Raw genomic sequence first — 17,180 nt, 5'->3', positions numbered from 1 at the left:
CTGGCTCTGGAGGATAAACTCTTGTCCACTTCGGTTCTGTTTTGTCAACTGCATTACCGTCATTATCATTATCATCAGTGGCTGTTTCATTGTGTTCCACATCATCACCAATATCAGTGTCGAAATCACTTAACCCAGGCTCATATAACTTGCCACTACCCGACGAATTATTGTCAAAAATCATCGTCAATTCCTTCTAAAAGTACGTCACTATCACCTTTGCCGTCCAGATCAAACAAACAATTACGAATTTCACTACTTCCCCGACAATTCACTCATTTCGCGCCACGAAAGCTAATGCACATCGGACAACCACAGCAAGCACAACAGAATGACCGTCTGCAAAGCATTCTCGTTTTTTCACGTGTATACCGCGCATTCCGTCACACTAAACTACTTCAAAATTGTGGTGTATTTATAGAGTAGAGTTTCCTCTTCGATATGGTGCAAGATATGTCATAAAGATATTGAGTGTCAAGGCGCTATCTCGAAATTAGTCAGTGCTGGCGTAATGCATCTCGATAGCGACTCTGCCGGTTGAGTAACAGGGAAATGAGTCGCGATCGCGACGATTGCCGGTTCCAGGGTTAAGGAACTCCGTTGTAATATGAGCCTTAAGCTTCATTTCTTAGCTTCGCATCCCTCCAAATTTAGGAGCTGTCAGTGAAGATCAAGGTGAAAGGTTTCACCAGGACCTCAAAGATGCAGAACGATGCTATCAGGGACGTTGGGATGTGAATATGATGGCCGATTACTGTTGTTCGATTGCACGAGACGACCCTTCTAGAGATCATTCAGGAACTTCAAAAACTCGGAAATTCCTCGGAAAACGGGAAAAGACGGAGTGGTGAATCTAACCTGCACATAATGTAAGTAAAAAACTATGTATGTTTAACCATGTAATTTTATTCAAAGCACGGTTATATTAATTTAAAGGAAACTGTACAGCCGAAACTAAAAAGGCGCTTTATGCTTCAGTTTCACGAATTCCAATATACATTAAAAATATAATACAAACCATCTACTTACATACAAAGCAGCATTTATGTGTATTTAATGCATGCAAAATATGATTACGTTTTGCAAGCTGAAATTCACATTAATACATCAAATTTAATCAATACCAAGTATAAACAATTTTACGTAAGAACAAAATAACATTTTGTAAAATTGCCACTAAACCAGACGTGATACGCCAAAACTAATTTTTTTCTCGAATTCTGCGTTAAGAAATTCATAAAACCCACCTATTTTCGTTTTTACCGCACAAAAAAAAGTTTTTTTTGCAGGCTAGTGTAATGTACATATTTTCTTCTGTTAGAATGAAAGATCTAATGTCACAGTCATTGTACAGTTGCTCTAAAACAGCTTAATTTGATGAAGTGCTATAAGTATTAGCTCAGTATTTCAGTGTTGATCCAATATTAATGTGGGGCTGAAACCGTGCGTTGATTGTCGAGATATCTTGAAAATTTCAATTTTCAGGTGGATTGGAATGAGTTAAGAACGATCTTGAACCAACATGAACCTCAAGCACCCAGTTGACAAGCATAGAGTTAGTGAGGAACTGCGATGCAGAGACACTCTGGGTCGGGGATTTTAACCTTCATTGGTTACTTCCAGTCGCCCGGGGGCTGGGTGTTTGTGCTGTCCCTAACATCCCTGCAACTCACACACCACATATAACACTATCCTCCACCACAATAACACGCATTTACCTACACTTGGCAGATGCCGCCCACCCTCATCGGAGGGTCTGCCTTACAAGGGCTGCACTCGGCTAGAAATAGCCACACAAAATTATTTATCCTCCTCCTTTCCTCTTATCCAGGTCCTGCAGTGTTCGGGCATTTTTGGTACTTCTCCACCTTCCTCTCTCCTTCCATCATTCCTCTTCCATCATTTTGTCCCAGCCCAGGTTCTTCTTCTTGCAGGTGGAAGAAATATTTTGAAAATCTTCTCATTGTAAAAGGTAATCTCTGGTGACGCTACAAATGATAAAGCTCATGGAGAAGGGGACAATGATGCTGGTGAAATTATAATCTAATATACACAGTTGCGAAGCTCAGCTCATTTTTTTTCATGTGTTGATTCGCATAGAGAATCTAAAATATTTGTTCCGAATGAGTAAATTTATAATACCAATTGGTATAATTTTTTTCATCTATGTGACTGCAACACTCCATGTGGCCAGCAAGTTGCCGGTCCACTGGGATGTGTAAGTTGTGTACTTTTTGCGAGGTAAGCGTGTGGTAGGCCTAATTACATTATAGATGATTGGTTTTCCATTAAATTGACATGATATTTACGGAAGGAGATGTGTGTGGTGCAATAAATTGCTCAATTACAAGAAGCCACCAGAGCTGTCATTCTTTAGGTTTTCTAAAGAACCTGTGCAGTAAAGCTTGAATTACTGTTTTACATTTTCGGATGATAGAACAATATTGTGAAGATTCATAAATTTAACTTTGGATAAGTAAGTATTTTGTTTATCAGTGATTCAGAAATGTAACTCATCGTGAAATCCATCCAGTTATGAAATTAAATAATGTTTTAATGCAACCGTAACCTCTAACACATAGTGGTGTTTCAATTTTCAATGTGTAGAAAATTGCTTGCCTGTCTGCCTCTGTGTAGTGGTTAGCTGCCACCCCCTGGAGGCACGGGTTTGATTGCCTGCTCTACCACAAAATTTGAAAAAGTGGTACAAGGGCGGGAACAGGGTCCACTCAGCCTTGGGAGGTCAGCTGAGTAGAAGGGAGTTCGATTCCAACCTCAGCCATCTTCGAAGTCGTTTTCCGTGGTTTCTCACTTCTGCAGGCAAATGCCGGGATGCTACCTAACTTAAGGCCACGGCCGCTTCCTTCCCTCTCCCTTCCAATCTTTCCATCCCCACAAGGCCCCTGTTTAGCATAACAGGTGAGGCCGCCTTTGCGAGCTACTGGCCCTCCTTCCCAGTTGTATCCTCGACCCAAAGTCTCACACTCCAGGACACTGCTCTTGAGGTTGTAGAGGTGGGATCTCTCGTTCAGTCTGAGGGAAAAACCAACCCTGGAGGGTAATCGCATTAAGAAAGAAAGAAAGAAAGAAAGGCAAGGAAATTGCTTGTAAATAGTAGGAGGGCTGATTTATTGACGAAAACTGTGAACTATTTGTCCAATAACATAAAGTTATGTTCGAATCATTTTGGAGGCAGCCAGTTTGTCAGTAGAGAAGAAGAAATTAGCAAGGGATGCAGTTCCATTCCAAATAAATCTCCACAGATTTCTTCAAACCGAAAGTTATTTATAAGAGATGATTAGCCCGTGTCAAAGGAGCACAACACACAGTCATATGTTGCACCTACACAGATAGGTCTTTTGACAACGATGGGATAAGAAAGGGCTTGGAGTGGGAAGGAAGCATCCGTGGTCTTAATTAAGGTACAGGCTGTTTTGACAACGGAAAACCACGAAAAACCATCGTCAGAGCTGGTGACAGTGGAGTTCAACCACTATCTCTGGAATGTAAGCTGATAACTACATGACCTAAACCGCATGGCCACTTGCTCATTTGTCAGAGGAGCCGAGAGAACATGGGCTGTTTTTAAGAATTTCCTGTATGCTCACAGGCTTGGATGTGGTATACTGTCAATTCCCTAACGTAAATACCTGATTTTCCACATTAATGCTGTGAAGGTACTAAGTCATTACTGTTGAAATTATTTGGGAAACTGAGATTAGATTACATTCTGATATTTTGCAATGAAATTTTTCGTGCCATAAAAAAGCTCAAAATTCAGCCATTTAGGTTGCTGAGATCTTTGATATTACTTGAATTGATTTTTAATTCATTACCATTTTTTATGATTAATGTGAAATTACCAAATTCAGTTCAATAATAGGATTTCAAAAATAGCTAAGTTTAGACCTTAACTACAGTGGCGTGATCAGTTGTTCTTCGAAAATAAACTATCATTGTTTTCCTTTGGTATTATTACCACACTGTAGCAATAAGTAGTCTAGTGTATCAACGTATTTTGTTAAAATTTACGATTAATATAGTTGTCGAGGTGGATACAGTTTATAATTTATGTGGGAAAGTGCAATCAGCTGTTGGGTAGAGAATTGTTCCAGACAGTTAGAGCTTGCTGGCCGCTGCGAGCGCTGGCGTAGTTCCGCCTGTCAACAGGATGTCATTTCATCACTAAGGAGCTTCGCGACTGTGTATATTAGACTGTTGTGAAATTACACTTGAAGTGAAAACGATGGTAAATCATCTCCATTGTCTTAAAGCAATGGGAGTAGATGAAATTATGCTTGAAGTGGTGAAATATGGTGGGAAGGCAGCGATGAAATGGCTACATAGAGTAATAAGATTGGCATGGAATGTTAGTATGGTACCTTGTGATTGAACAAAAGCAGTAATTGCACCTATCTGTAAGCAGGGGAACAGATAGGATTACAACAGATATCAAGGAATTTCATTGATCAGTATATCAGGCAAGGTGTTCACTGGCATCTTGGAAGGGAGGGTTTTAGCATTGGTTCAGAATAAGTTGGATGAACCTGGCGGCCCCGGGTTCGATTCCATGCTGGGTCAGGGGTTTTTAATTGTAAATGATTAACACATTGGAGACCACGCTCGTAGAAACTACGGGCGCATTATTTCATTGCTGCTGACGGAGCTTGGAGAATCTATGAGCACATTTTCACTGCAGCTAAAAAATAGTAGCTGTGACTTCACAGGGATACTGTTGAATGCTTCTATAAGCATAAGATATACTAGTTATGAGCATAAGTCGGGAGCTCTTATTTCAAAACATTGATAAATCAGCCACATTCCTACACAACCTGGGGCTGCGTTATTGTTGACTCTCAGCTGTGAAATTTGCGGGAAAGTACGTATGGTACATCCGGACAGGAAGAGTGTGTGTTCAAGAGGCAGACTTGTTTGTGTAATTCTTGTGAACATTTAGCATGTCTAATTCAAGTGTACGATATTTCGACAACGAATCCATAACGGATGTTCTTATGGAAGACACGAATTCTGAAAAAGAGGATGAGGATAACAATTGCGCACTAAGTAAACATGATGATTCTGGCGCTTCAGGCAAGTAGATGTAGATAATGAGCTAATTTCAAATTGGTATGAAGTGTAACAGTTTTATACCGTTTTCTGAAGTGGGTTCTGTAATACCTTTTTATACCTCTTCCTAAAAATGCGGGTGTTTCTCATGTACAGATGATAAACTGTAGTAAATCAATGCAACCCTGTCATCAGACAACGAACATTGGGAAAGCAAATTACTAGTCGTAAACAAGGATACTGGTGCTAATTGACCAATTAGGTTAGAATCTGTATTAGTGTGTTTCTGTAGATGTGTCCACAATATTAGAGAGATTTCAAAGTATTAACCAAACTGGCGTCCATATCTGCGTCCGTTTTATTTTTTTTTCGTTTGTAAAACTTATTATATTCATAAATTTATATTTAAAAATCGTTGCACTATTATGATAATTAAAACTCATTTTTGTGTACAAGAAGGTTCTTTCTAAATATTCCAGAAGTTGTTATAATCATGGCTTACCCTAGCATTAAAAATATTTCAAAAACCATTAAAAATCCTGTGATTTCTGGAGGGTAGCACATTGAAATATATGTCCATCTCCATTGTGTTAATATCTCTGGCCTGGGGACTGGGTGTTTGTGTCATCCTTAACGTTCCTTTCCTTACATTCAACACTCTACACTTCCTCCATTTCAATTACAGGTTCATATCACATGGTGCAAGTAGGGGCAAAAGATCTGTATAGGTCGATGTCCCGAACAAATAGCATTTAAAAAGGAAAGGAAAAAAAGAAAAAGAAGTCGGATGAAAACCATTGTAGTTTCAGACCACAGCGGGCTGTAACAATCAGATTTTTAGTATATGCCAGGTAATTGAAAAATGCTATGTGAGGAATAGAAAGCTACGTTTATATTTCGTAGATCTGGAGAAGGTATACGACAGAGTATCGAGGGAAAAGGTGTTCACCATACTTTGGGGACTTTGGGATTAACGGTATGTTATTAAAAGCAATCAAAGGCATTTGTGTTGACAATTGGGCTGCAGTGAGAATTGATGGTAGAATGAGTTCTTGGTTCAAGGTACTTACCAGAGGTTAGACAAGACTGTAATCTTTCACCTTGGTTGTCCCTAGTTTACATGGATCATCTAGGCAGGGAGGGAGGGATTCAGGTGGAAATGTAGTAAGCAGTTTGGCATATGCGTATGACTTGGTCTTAATGGCAGACTAGCTGATGTACCCGTGCTTTGCTATGGGATTCCCAGAAAGACTGTCTTTGTGGTTTTCTAAAATAAGTCGCCATAAGTCATTGCAAAGTACTTGGGTGCCGATCTAACAGTCCAAAGTTCCAGTGCTGAAATGACCAGGCTGCAGATAGCTGTGAACACACCTCTGCCATTATTTATGTAAGTGTGCACACTCCACATTCCTATCAGTGCCACAGAGTAGGGATCGAATAGTTCAAATGCTATGATGAACCTGTGTGTTACGTACCAGTAGTATCAGAAAATTTATGAATCAGAAACAAGAAAGTTATCTAACTTCCCAGCTACTTCCCGCCAATATCCAGACAGGCGGTACGACCGGGCGAGTTGGCCGTGCGGTTAGGGGCGCGCAGCTGTGAGCTTGCATGCAGAAGATGGTGGGTTCGAACTCCACTGTCGGCAGTCCTGAAGATGGATTTCCGTGGTTTCTCATTTTCACACCAGGCAAATGCAGGGGCTGTACCTCAATTAACACCACGGCCTCCTCCTTCCCACTCCTAGCCCTTTCCTATCACGTCATCGCCATAAGACCTGTCTGTGTCGATGCGATGTAAAGCAAATTTAAAAAAGAATACTCCGTACGCAACAGTAATCCCATCTATCGGAGATGAGTGGCAACAGAAGACACAAAACACATCACAAAAAACAATGGTCAGTGTAATGTTATTGTTAACCAATTTTATGAGCTTTCTATATTGTAGGCCTTCACATTTAGTTTTCTTTTGACTCTGTGATATTAGGGTGTCTTATAAAATTATTTATTGTGTAGATTGTAGTTCCTTATTCCCCGACTTTACATACTAATTTTCATTAAATTCTTTTCAGCCATTTTCTTGTGACTCGGCGCTGATATGGACTTAAGCAACAAAAATCCATATTCATGAATATCTCTGTTATCATGGCCAGTACGGTAAAAATGTATAAGACATAAATTATCATAAATTTAATACTATATAACTTTAGTTATGTAGTATTTATCGTCAGGACCACTCATAACAAATATTTAAAGAGTCAAATTTTAGGCCTTCCCCTAAACTACCATTTCACTCAGCGTTAATAAAATTATTTATAGCCTAAATTGTAGAGACATTCCCCAACGTTGCATACCGATTTTTATTAAGATATGACCACTAATAACATAAGTATTTGAAATTTAAATTTTAGGCCTTCCCCTAAACTACCATTTCTCTCAGCATGAATAAAATTATTTATGGCCAAGATTGTAGCGACTTATTCCTCGATGTTGCATACCTATTTTCATTAAATTCTCTTTAGCCATATTCTAGTGATGCATGTACATACATACATACATACATACATACATACATACATACATACATACATACATACATACATACATACATACATACATACAGACAGACAGACAGACAGACAGAAATTACGGAAAATTACAAAGTGCATTTCCTTGTTACTGTGGACACGACCGATACAGAAATACCATCCTTCTTATATTCTGAGCAGTGTACAGACAAAACTCTTAGATTGTGCCAAAAGCCTGCAATCTAATATCCTGGAACTTGAAAATATGTGCAGTGAATATGATATGATAATAATCCTTTTCAAGACTAAAGTGATGTCTAAGAGAATTGAATGTCAGGCTGGGAATACAAAGCTGGAACAGGTAGGTCATTTTATATGTATTCTCCGAAGATGGTTGTATAGTAATTGAGATTAAATCAAGGTGCAGCAAAGGTAATGCAGTACTGAGCGAGTTGGCCGTGTGGTTAGCGCCACACAGCTGTGACAATGAAATTGAAATAATAAATAAGGTAGTCTAACCTATTCACTACAAATAAATACGAAATGTAGTGTTACATTCCTATTTAATTATAAGTGGAAGCGGTACCGGTTTCGGCCCCAATCCGGGTCATCTTCAGCCGAATAAAATGCAAAAAAGAAAAAAATTAAAGATCAAGTCCCCTCAAAAACAGTTGAAGAGGCAAAATAAAACAACGAGGATAGGCACTGTAAAATTCAGAAGAAGTAGAAGGTAAGTCACTTAAAAGAAGCAAGGCGCAATCTTCTGAACAGCAGCATAGCACACGTAAAGTTCGGAATTGTCTCATAATGTTTACGATAAGCGGAGAACAGTTATATGAGCCAGCTTGCATACACTATCAGGCGCGAAGTCACAACACAATCCAACAAATGTGAAGATGCAAAATCGTGCAGAAGCCGAAGACAAGGGGGTTATGTTTTGTTTGGCGTCTCCGAAAATCATAAAATTAGTTAGTGGGGATGTAAAATGAATAACATTATTGTTATTATTATTTGTTAGGTGTGTTGGCGTGTAAAACAGTCGTTATGATTAGATTGTTTTTATCATGTTTTACACCTACTTCTGTCCAAAAATTACTTATATTGGCCTGAGTTACGAGATATTAAACAATCCAAAGTTCCAGTGCTGGAATGACCAGGCTGCAGATAGCTGTGAACACACCTCTGCCATTATTTATGTAAGTGTGCACATAAACAATCACTTTATTAATGATCTTGCCTGCTGTATTAATAGCAACAACTGCGAATATTTCTTTGACTAACCTCGTTTCCTCGCCCCAGGGTTGTGGATCTCTTTTCGGCACGCCGCCATTGGAGGGGGAGCTGCATGTACAATTTTTGCCACATATCAACCTTCTGGCCATTCTTAAATCTTTGGCAGTATAGTATCGGAAATCAAACTGTGGCCCCCGAGAACGGCAGCTAATTGTGCTAACCATTATGCTGGCGGACATTCTTAACTACCAACACACACATATAGCATGACTGATGCGTATTTGCAGTGTGCGGGTCGGACACAAAACTATGTGCGACATCTTCAGAGCTGCTTAAGTACGAAATACAGATGTACCGCATGACTTCAACGCGTATTTTCATTGCGTGGGTCGTTTGGACGAAACTATTCAGAAATTTGTGTGATGTCATCGGAGCTACAATGAAACTTGTACCCGCTTCTTCTCTGATGAATTACGTTGGGGGGTCTTGTATGCAAGATTATTTTTTTTCATTGTCTTTGTCTCGATAAGCCAGTGGGGTCTAATACGCGAGAGGGTCTAATGCATGAATAAATATGGTGGGTTAGCTAGGAGAATAATAGACACAATCATGGGGTAAGAGAAGTAGAGGGAGACCAAGATGATGATGGTTGAATTCATTTTCTGATATTTTAAAACTAAAAGGCCACAGAACTAGTTACAAATAGAGGATTGTTGTGGCATTCAGTAAGTTCAGAGGAGCTTGCAGACTGAAGGGTATGTATGAATGGAGTCGTATCAATATATCAGAAATATATATAGAACAGACTTACCATTTTCTTAGTTACAGCACTTAAAGCATGTTTATACATTAAATTTTGTAGCACAGTGAACATTTATGTATTTTTCAGTGTTCTGTGGGGATCATTGAAAGATGTTTGTTACTCAGGATGTCCTTATATTCAAAGAAAGATCTTTCAAAGTCACATGATGTAACTGGAGCAAATTTTTGGAGCATAATGTGTGCTGGAGAAATGTCCTCGGATGGATCAACATTGTTTCCATTTATAATTTGGCATTGAATAACCAGGGTTTCTCTTCAACACTTTGCAATTTACTCAGTACACATGCACGAGTTTCTCCATGAACAACACTTAGGTTTTCAATAGTATCCTCTATGACAGCAATAGAATCTTGCAGTGTCAGTCCTGATGTTTCTAGACATTTGTTGCTTCCTGGAAGCCAGCTGAATTTGTGCTGATGTAGGCAGTTGAGAAGACCACTTTGGAATCACTAAAGGCAGTTTGTGATACACAAATAGATATAGCACTTTAGGAATTTACAACAGTCTTTATAGCATCTAGAAGCTCACTATAGAAGTGAACTGCTTGTATCCATGTCCCACCTTGTTAATACTAGTTCCGGGGGGATAGTGGTGTCTCTGGCATTTGCAGTTTGGGCTTTTAGAATATTTTTTGTTGTCGAAATTAATTTGTTCACTTGTGAAAATTTAGCTCTAATATCTTTGGCAACATGTTGCAGTCTGTGAGCCAAGCATGTAAAATGGAGCATATTGGGATAAAACACTTTCAAAGCAGTTGCAGCGTTAAGCATATAAGCTTCTTGCATCTCAGTCAGCCACAGAGCTGTTAACCCATCATTCACAAATCTTGCAATGATTGAACGATTTCTATAAATCAGTTTTTTGCAGTAGATCAAACACGGCTTTGGGGCGCTGTCATGTTATAGCTTCCCCAGCACAAGGTTTGTAATAAATCTACCCTTAGCATCTGTTGTTTCATCAACAGCAACCTATATGAAAGCATATCCTATATACTGTCTTATGTTGTATAGTGCTTCGTCATAGCAGATTTGAAGATAATTCTTGCGTAGTGCTGATTGGTGAAAGGGTTCCTTGACCGAGGCGGTAAAAGAATGCTCTGTTCACCCAGAAGGATGTGGGTTCGATTGGTGCACATGGCCCTGAAGTTCACTCAGCCTACAAAAAAAATTAGTCCCAGGTTAATTCTTGGGGGCAGTCTGGCTCCATGGCTAAATGGTTAGCGTGCTGGCCTTTGGTCACAGGGGTCATGGGTTTGATTCCCGCCAGGGTCGGGAATTTTAACCATCATTGGTTAATTTCGGGGGCTGGGTGTATGTATCGTCTTCATCATGATTTCATCCTTATGATGCATAGGTCGCCTACGGGTGTCAACTCAAGAGACCTGCACCTGGCAAGCCAAACATGTCTCGGACACTCCCGGCACTAAAAGCTATAGCCTACGCAATTTCATTTTCCTGGGGATAAAGGTGGCCAGGCGCAGAGCTAGCCACTCTACCCCTCCAAATGCCGAAGTTATGAATAGTGGAAGCCTTTACCTTTCACCCCTTCAAGGGCCTTCATGGCCTCTGTGGAGATGACTTTGCAGTGCTTGCTGATCGGTGAGAAACATGTTGCTTGCCGTATTTTTCCAGAAAAGATGTGAATGCAGACACTTCAGTTTTATACCATGTGGAATGCACCAGCCTTGTCGACAGATTTACTGGCACATAAAAAAAATATGTGGGAAAAAATTCCAATACCTCAGTGCCTCCAAAATTTGTAAAAGCAGGTAGTTGGACATAAAATCAATAGCATTATTATTGCAATAAAGCGACATTATCATCTAAGCTGCTGTAATGGAAAAAGATGAAGATCAGTAGAGCTGGAATTTCTATGCAATAACATATTTTGCTCCTTGCTATTTAGATGGTGGGAAAAGTTATGTCTTTGTATAAAGGGGTACTTGAAGGTGAAGGCTGCATCTGTGTTTAAAGTATTTGTTTCTTCTGTAGACCGAGTTTTTTGTTTTTTCTATGCAGACAACTTTGTGCATGTTGTTCAAGTTGGAATTTTATGGAACATGTGATAAGTTTGTTGCATGCTTGACAAATCACTACTCTGCCATCAATTGTAAAGGACTCATCAACTGCAATCCATGATTTTAACTTTGAGCCAGTGAGGATGCAACTAGTGCCATATTGATTGTAGAGAAAACTGATGTTGAAGAACATAGTTATTGAAGTATTTAAAATAATCTACAACCTAGTTGAAACATTTCAAACGAAGAAAGCTTTAAGAATAGATCTGGAAATTCCTAAGTAAGAAAGAGTCACAGAAATGTGTTTAGAAAAAATATATCTGGAAACTTCAATATGCAAGTGGTTAGTTTAAAAGCAGTTAACTCTAATAGGAATGAGAAATGTAAAGACCAGCGCATAGTGTATAATATTGAAGTAAGTGTTTCCTGTATTTAATAGGAACACGTGGAAAAATCTGTTTCACCTGCACTTGTCATCCTATCAAATATGTCGCTCATAATTATCTTAATACCCTCTTTTAAGGTAACTGACAGCAGCCCCACATTGTGTGAAACTTCAACACAGCAATTTATATAATATATGAGAAAACGAAAATGCTAAAATATGTAATATCACTAAGAATGTGTAGAATACCTACAAATATTTTTTTTTTAAATGTAAAATGAAATTTAGTTATAATAACGTTAACATAGTGGTTTGTGAACATAACTTTTCCCACCATCTAAATAGCAAGGAGCAAAATATGTTATTGCATAGAAATTCCAGCTCTACTGATCTTCATCTTTTTCCATTACAGCAGCTTAGATGATAATGTCGCTTTATTGCAATAATAATGCTATTGATTTTATGTCCAACTACCTACTTTTACAAATTTTGGAGGCACTGAGGTATTGGAATTTTTTCCCACATATTTTTTTTATGTGCCAGTAAATCTGTCGACAAGGCTGGTGCATTTGAACATCTCCAAATATCACCGGATTAAGCCGGTATGAAACCCAACTACTTGAACTCAGAAGGTGTCTGAGCTACTGGGCCCAGCATGACTTAGTAGACAACTTGAAATTTTCATAACTCAGTAAAGCATGTTATAGTATTACCCTTGTACATTTGCTCTTGGTGATATGTGTTGTTGGCACTGGAAGGCTCAGATGTGATGAAGATGGAATAATAGCTACATCTCCAGTATATTGGTAATATTCCATGTTATGGTAGCTGATTGCACTGAGTTATGGTTTCAGTTTTTGTTTTCTTTCTTTTCTTTTCTTTTCAGAACGAAGCACTATGGCGATCCTGGCTCAGCACCAGTCAGCTGCTGCTCAGTATGAAGAGACTTTAAACAAGCTGAGCAAGATCAATGATACTGTCACCTTCCTGCTGCAAGTGATGGAGACAACGCGTCAGGAGCTGGACGAGCGTCTAGGCTGGCTTAGTGGTGTTGTAGGTGCTGCAGGTACAGTATCTGTGTGATGTAAAATACCATGAAGATTACTACAAAATTTTTGAAAACTTACATATACAGTTGAACCTGACTTACACGTATATCAAGGGGAAGAGAAAAAAAACCACTTGTAACTCAGAATTACTTAGAAATCAGACTTACACGATACATCACATATTTACTGAAAAACCAATGGAGTAGACCTACATGTGTAAATCTTTGCAAATAATAAATACATTAACATACATGCATACATACATTATCGTTATAGACCATTAGGCCTTTCAGCGTTCAGTCTGCAAGCCTCTGGGAATTTACTAAACATCGCCACAATCCTCTGTTTGCAACTAGTGCTGTGGTCTCATTTTGTTCTATACCTCTTATCCTTAAATCATTAGAAAATGAGTCTAACCATCATCGTCTTGGTCTCCCTCTACTCCTCTTACTCTCCATAACAGAGTCCATTATTCTCCTAGGTAACCTATCCTCCTCCATTCGTCTCACATGACCCCACCACCGAAGCCGGTTTATGTGTAAAGCTTCATCCATTAAGTCCTAACTCAGCCTTTATCTCCTCATTCCGAGTACCCTCCTGCCATTGTTCCCACCTGTTTGTACCAGCAATCATTCTTGCTACTTTCATGTCTGTTACTTCTAACTTATGAATAAGATGTCCTGAGTCCACCCAGCTTTCGTAAAGCAAAGTTGGTCTGAAAACAGACCAATGTAAAGATAGTTTCGTCTGGGAGCTGACTTCCTTCTTACAGAATACTGTTGATCGCAACTGCGAGCTCACTGCATTCGCTTTACGACACCTTGATTCAATCTTACTTACTATATTACCATCCTGGGAAATTATCGACCTGTTCTAGCTTTGTATCACCAATCTGACATTCAATTCTGTTGAATTTCTTACCTACTGACATCAATTCAGTCTTCAAGAGGCTAATTTTCATACCATACTCATTGCACCTATTTTCAAGTTCCAAGATATTAGACTGTAGGCTTTCGGCATAATCTGCCATTAAGACCAAGTCGTCAGCATAGGCCAGACTGCTTACTATATTTCCACTTTACTGAATCCCTCCCTGCCACTTTATACCTTTCAGCAGATGATCCATGTAAACTACGAACAGCAAAGGTGAAAGATTACAGCCTTGTCTAACCCCTGTAAGTACCCTGAACCAAGAACTCATTCTACCATTAATTCTCACTGCAGCCCAATTGTCAACATAAATGCCTTTGATTGATTTTAATAATCTACCCTTAATTCCATAGTCCCCCAGTATGGCAAACATCTTTTCCCTCGGTATCCTGTCATATGCTTTCTCTAGATCTACGAAACATAAACACAACTGCTCGTAGCATTTTTCAATTATTTGGCACATACTGAAAATCTGATCCTGACAGTCTCATTGTGGTCTGAAACCACACTGGTTTTCATCCAACTTCCTCTCAACCACTGATCGCACCCTCCCTTCCAAGATGCCAGTGATTACTTTGTCTGGTATACTAATCAATGAGATACCTCGATAGTTGTTGCAATCCTTCCTGTTCCCTTGCTTATAGATAGGTGTAATTACTGCTTTTGTCCAATCTGAAGGTACATTACCAACACTCCATGCTAATCTTACTACTCTATGAAGCCATTTCATCCCTGCCTTCCCACTGTACTTCACCATTTCAGGTCTAATTTTATCTATTCCTACTGCTTTATGACAATGGACCATCCTTTCCACTTCCTCAACCGTAATTTCACCAACATCATTTTCTTCCTCCCCATGAGCTTGGTTGTTCACGGCACCACCAGGAAGATTTCCTTTTACGATGAGATCTCCAAAATATTCCCTCCAGCTGTTCAGTGATTCCCTGGGATCCATTATGAGTTCACCTGAATTACTCAAAACACTGTTCAATTTCTTTTTTCCTCCATTCCTAAGATTCTTTATTACTGTCCAGAAAGGTTTCCCTGCTGCCTGACCTAGCCTTTCCAAGTTATTAACAAAATCTTCCCACGGCTTCTTTTTGGATTGAACCTTATAAACTTCATATTAGAGCCCGTATTGTCAAAGTATCAACTTGTGAAAATTTGAATTTATAATTCCACCTTTACAATACTGTAATTACAGACTCCGTTACTCCCATAGGTCCGAGGCTTCCTTAAAATGTTCTGAGCTCGGTAAATTCATGAAGCATCATGCTACCCTACTGTAATTACAGTATTGTAAAGGTGGAATTATAAATTCAAATTTTCACAGGTTATTTTGGATTCAACAACTATTTGTTTCACTCTGTTTCTTTCATCTACGTACAATTCTCTGTCTGCATCGGCGCTTGTTTGGAACCATTTCTGATAAGCCTTCGTTTTACGTTTACATGCTGATCTCACTTCATCATTCCACCAGGATGTTTGCTTTTTCCCTTCTTTACACGCAGTCGTTCCTGGGCATTCCCTTGCTGTTTCTACTACAGCATCCCTGTATGCCACCCATTCTCTTTCTAAATCCTGAACCTGCTTACTGTCCACTGTTCGAAACTTCTCACAAATCGTATCCATGTACTTCTGTGTAATTTCCTCGTCCTGGAGATTTTCTACCCTTATTCGTTTGCAGACATTTTTCGCTTTCTCTACCCTAGGCCTAGAGCTACTTAGTTCACTACAGATCAGATAGTGGTCTGTATCATTGAAAAATCTCAACAAAAAAAAAAAAACCCGTACATTCCTAACAGACTTCCTGAATTCAAAGTCGATTAAGATATAGTCTATTATGGACCTGGTACTCCTAGCCTCCTATGTGTAGTGGTGAATAGCCTTATGCTTGAAGAATGTACTTGTAACTGCTAAACCCATACTAGCACAGAAGTCCAGCAAACGCTTCCCATTCCCATTAGCTTCCATATGTTCCCCACATTTACGAATCACCCTTTCGTATCCTTTAGTTATATTTCCAACTCTCGTATTGAAATCGCCCATTAGCACTATCCTATCCTTGCTGTTGACTCTGACTACGATGTCACTCAATGCTTCATAAAACTTATCAACTTCATCCTTATCTGCACCCTCACATGGTGAATATACTGAGACAATTCTCGTCCTAATTCCTCCAACTGCCAAATCTACCCACATCATTCAGTCATTTATGTGCCTAACAAAAACTATGTTGTGTGCAATAGTATTCCTGACAAACAGCCCACCCCAGACTCTGCCCTTCCCTTTTTAACACCCGTCAAGTAGACTTTATAATCTCCTATCTCTTCCTAGTTATCTCCCCTTATCCAAATATCACTTACTCCTAGTACCGGGCAAGTTGGCCGTGCGGTTAGGGGCGCGTGGCTCTGAGCTTGCATCCGGGAGATAGTGGGTTCAAATCCCACTGTCGGCAGCCCTAAAGATGTTTTTCCGTGGTTTCCCATTTTCACACCAGGCAAATGCTGGGGCTGTACCTCAATTAGGGCCATGGCCGTTTCCTTCCAACTCCTAGGCCTTTCCTATCCCATCATCGCCATAAGATGTGTTGGTACGGCGTAAAGCCACTAACAAAAAAAAACTTACTCTTAGTACATCCAGTTGCATCCTGTTTGCTGACTCAGCCAGTTCTACTTTCTTTCTTCCATAAGCCCCATTAATATTGATAGCTCCTCATCAAATTCCATTTTGTTCGCCAAGTTGTTTCCAAGGAGTCCCTCGCCTGTCAAATGAGAGTGGGACTCCGTTACTCCCATAGGTCCGAGGCTTCCTTAAAATGTTCTGAGCTCGGTGAATTCATGAAGCAGGATGCTACCCTACTTGTACATAGTCCATGTGAGGATCTCTCCTTTAACGGGTTAGGGACCTCCAATGGATTGTATAGTCCTGGCCGCCTGAGCACAAGGATGGCCACGACTCAGAACATGTCCGAGTTGCCCACTCCCATTCCATAGCAACTGGTATCCCGACTCTCAGGACCACTTACTAGACCACTCAGCCGTTGCCCATGGTTCAAGAACTAGGACGTGACTACAGTAACCTACACCATGAACCATATAAATACATTATGACAGAAAATATTATTTTGAACTTGGTCCAGCCTTAAAG

At 39.6% G+C, this 17,180-nt stretch overlaps 1 protein-coding gene across 1 annotated transcript in view; it reads left to right on the top strand.

Annotated features, from left to right (window-relative positions):
- The window catches only part of LOC136875956 (protein brambleberry), a 146,638-nt gene that overhangs the window by 82,390 nt on the left and 47,068 nt on the right, over positions 1 to 17,180 (top strand). Inside the window, exon 6 of the mRNA XM_067149573.2 lies at positions 12,938 to 13,117. Within this exon, the coding sequence (XP_067005674.2) occupies positions 12,938 to 13,117 (180 nt within the window). The remainder of the gene's footprint in view (positions 1 to 12,937; positions 13,118 to 17,180) is intronic.

Source organism: Anabrus simplex, chromosome 6 (genome assembly GCF_040414725.1).
Source record: "Anabrus simplex isolate iqAnaSimp1 chromosome 6, ASM4041472v1, whole genome shotgun sequence".
In the NCBI taxonomy this organism is placed as follows: Eukaryota; Metazoa; Arthropoda; class Insecta; order Orthoptera; family Tettigoniidae; genus Anabrus; species Anabrus simplex.
This window is presented reverse-complemented; position numbering and strand designations above follow the sequence as displayed.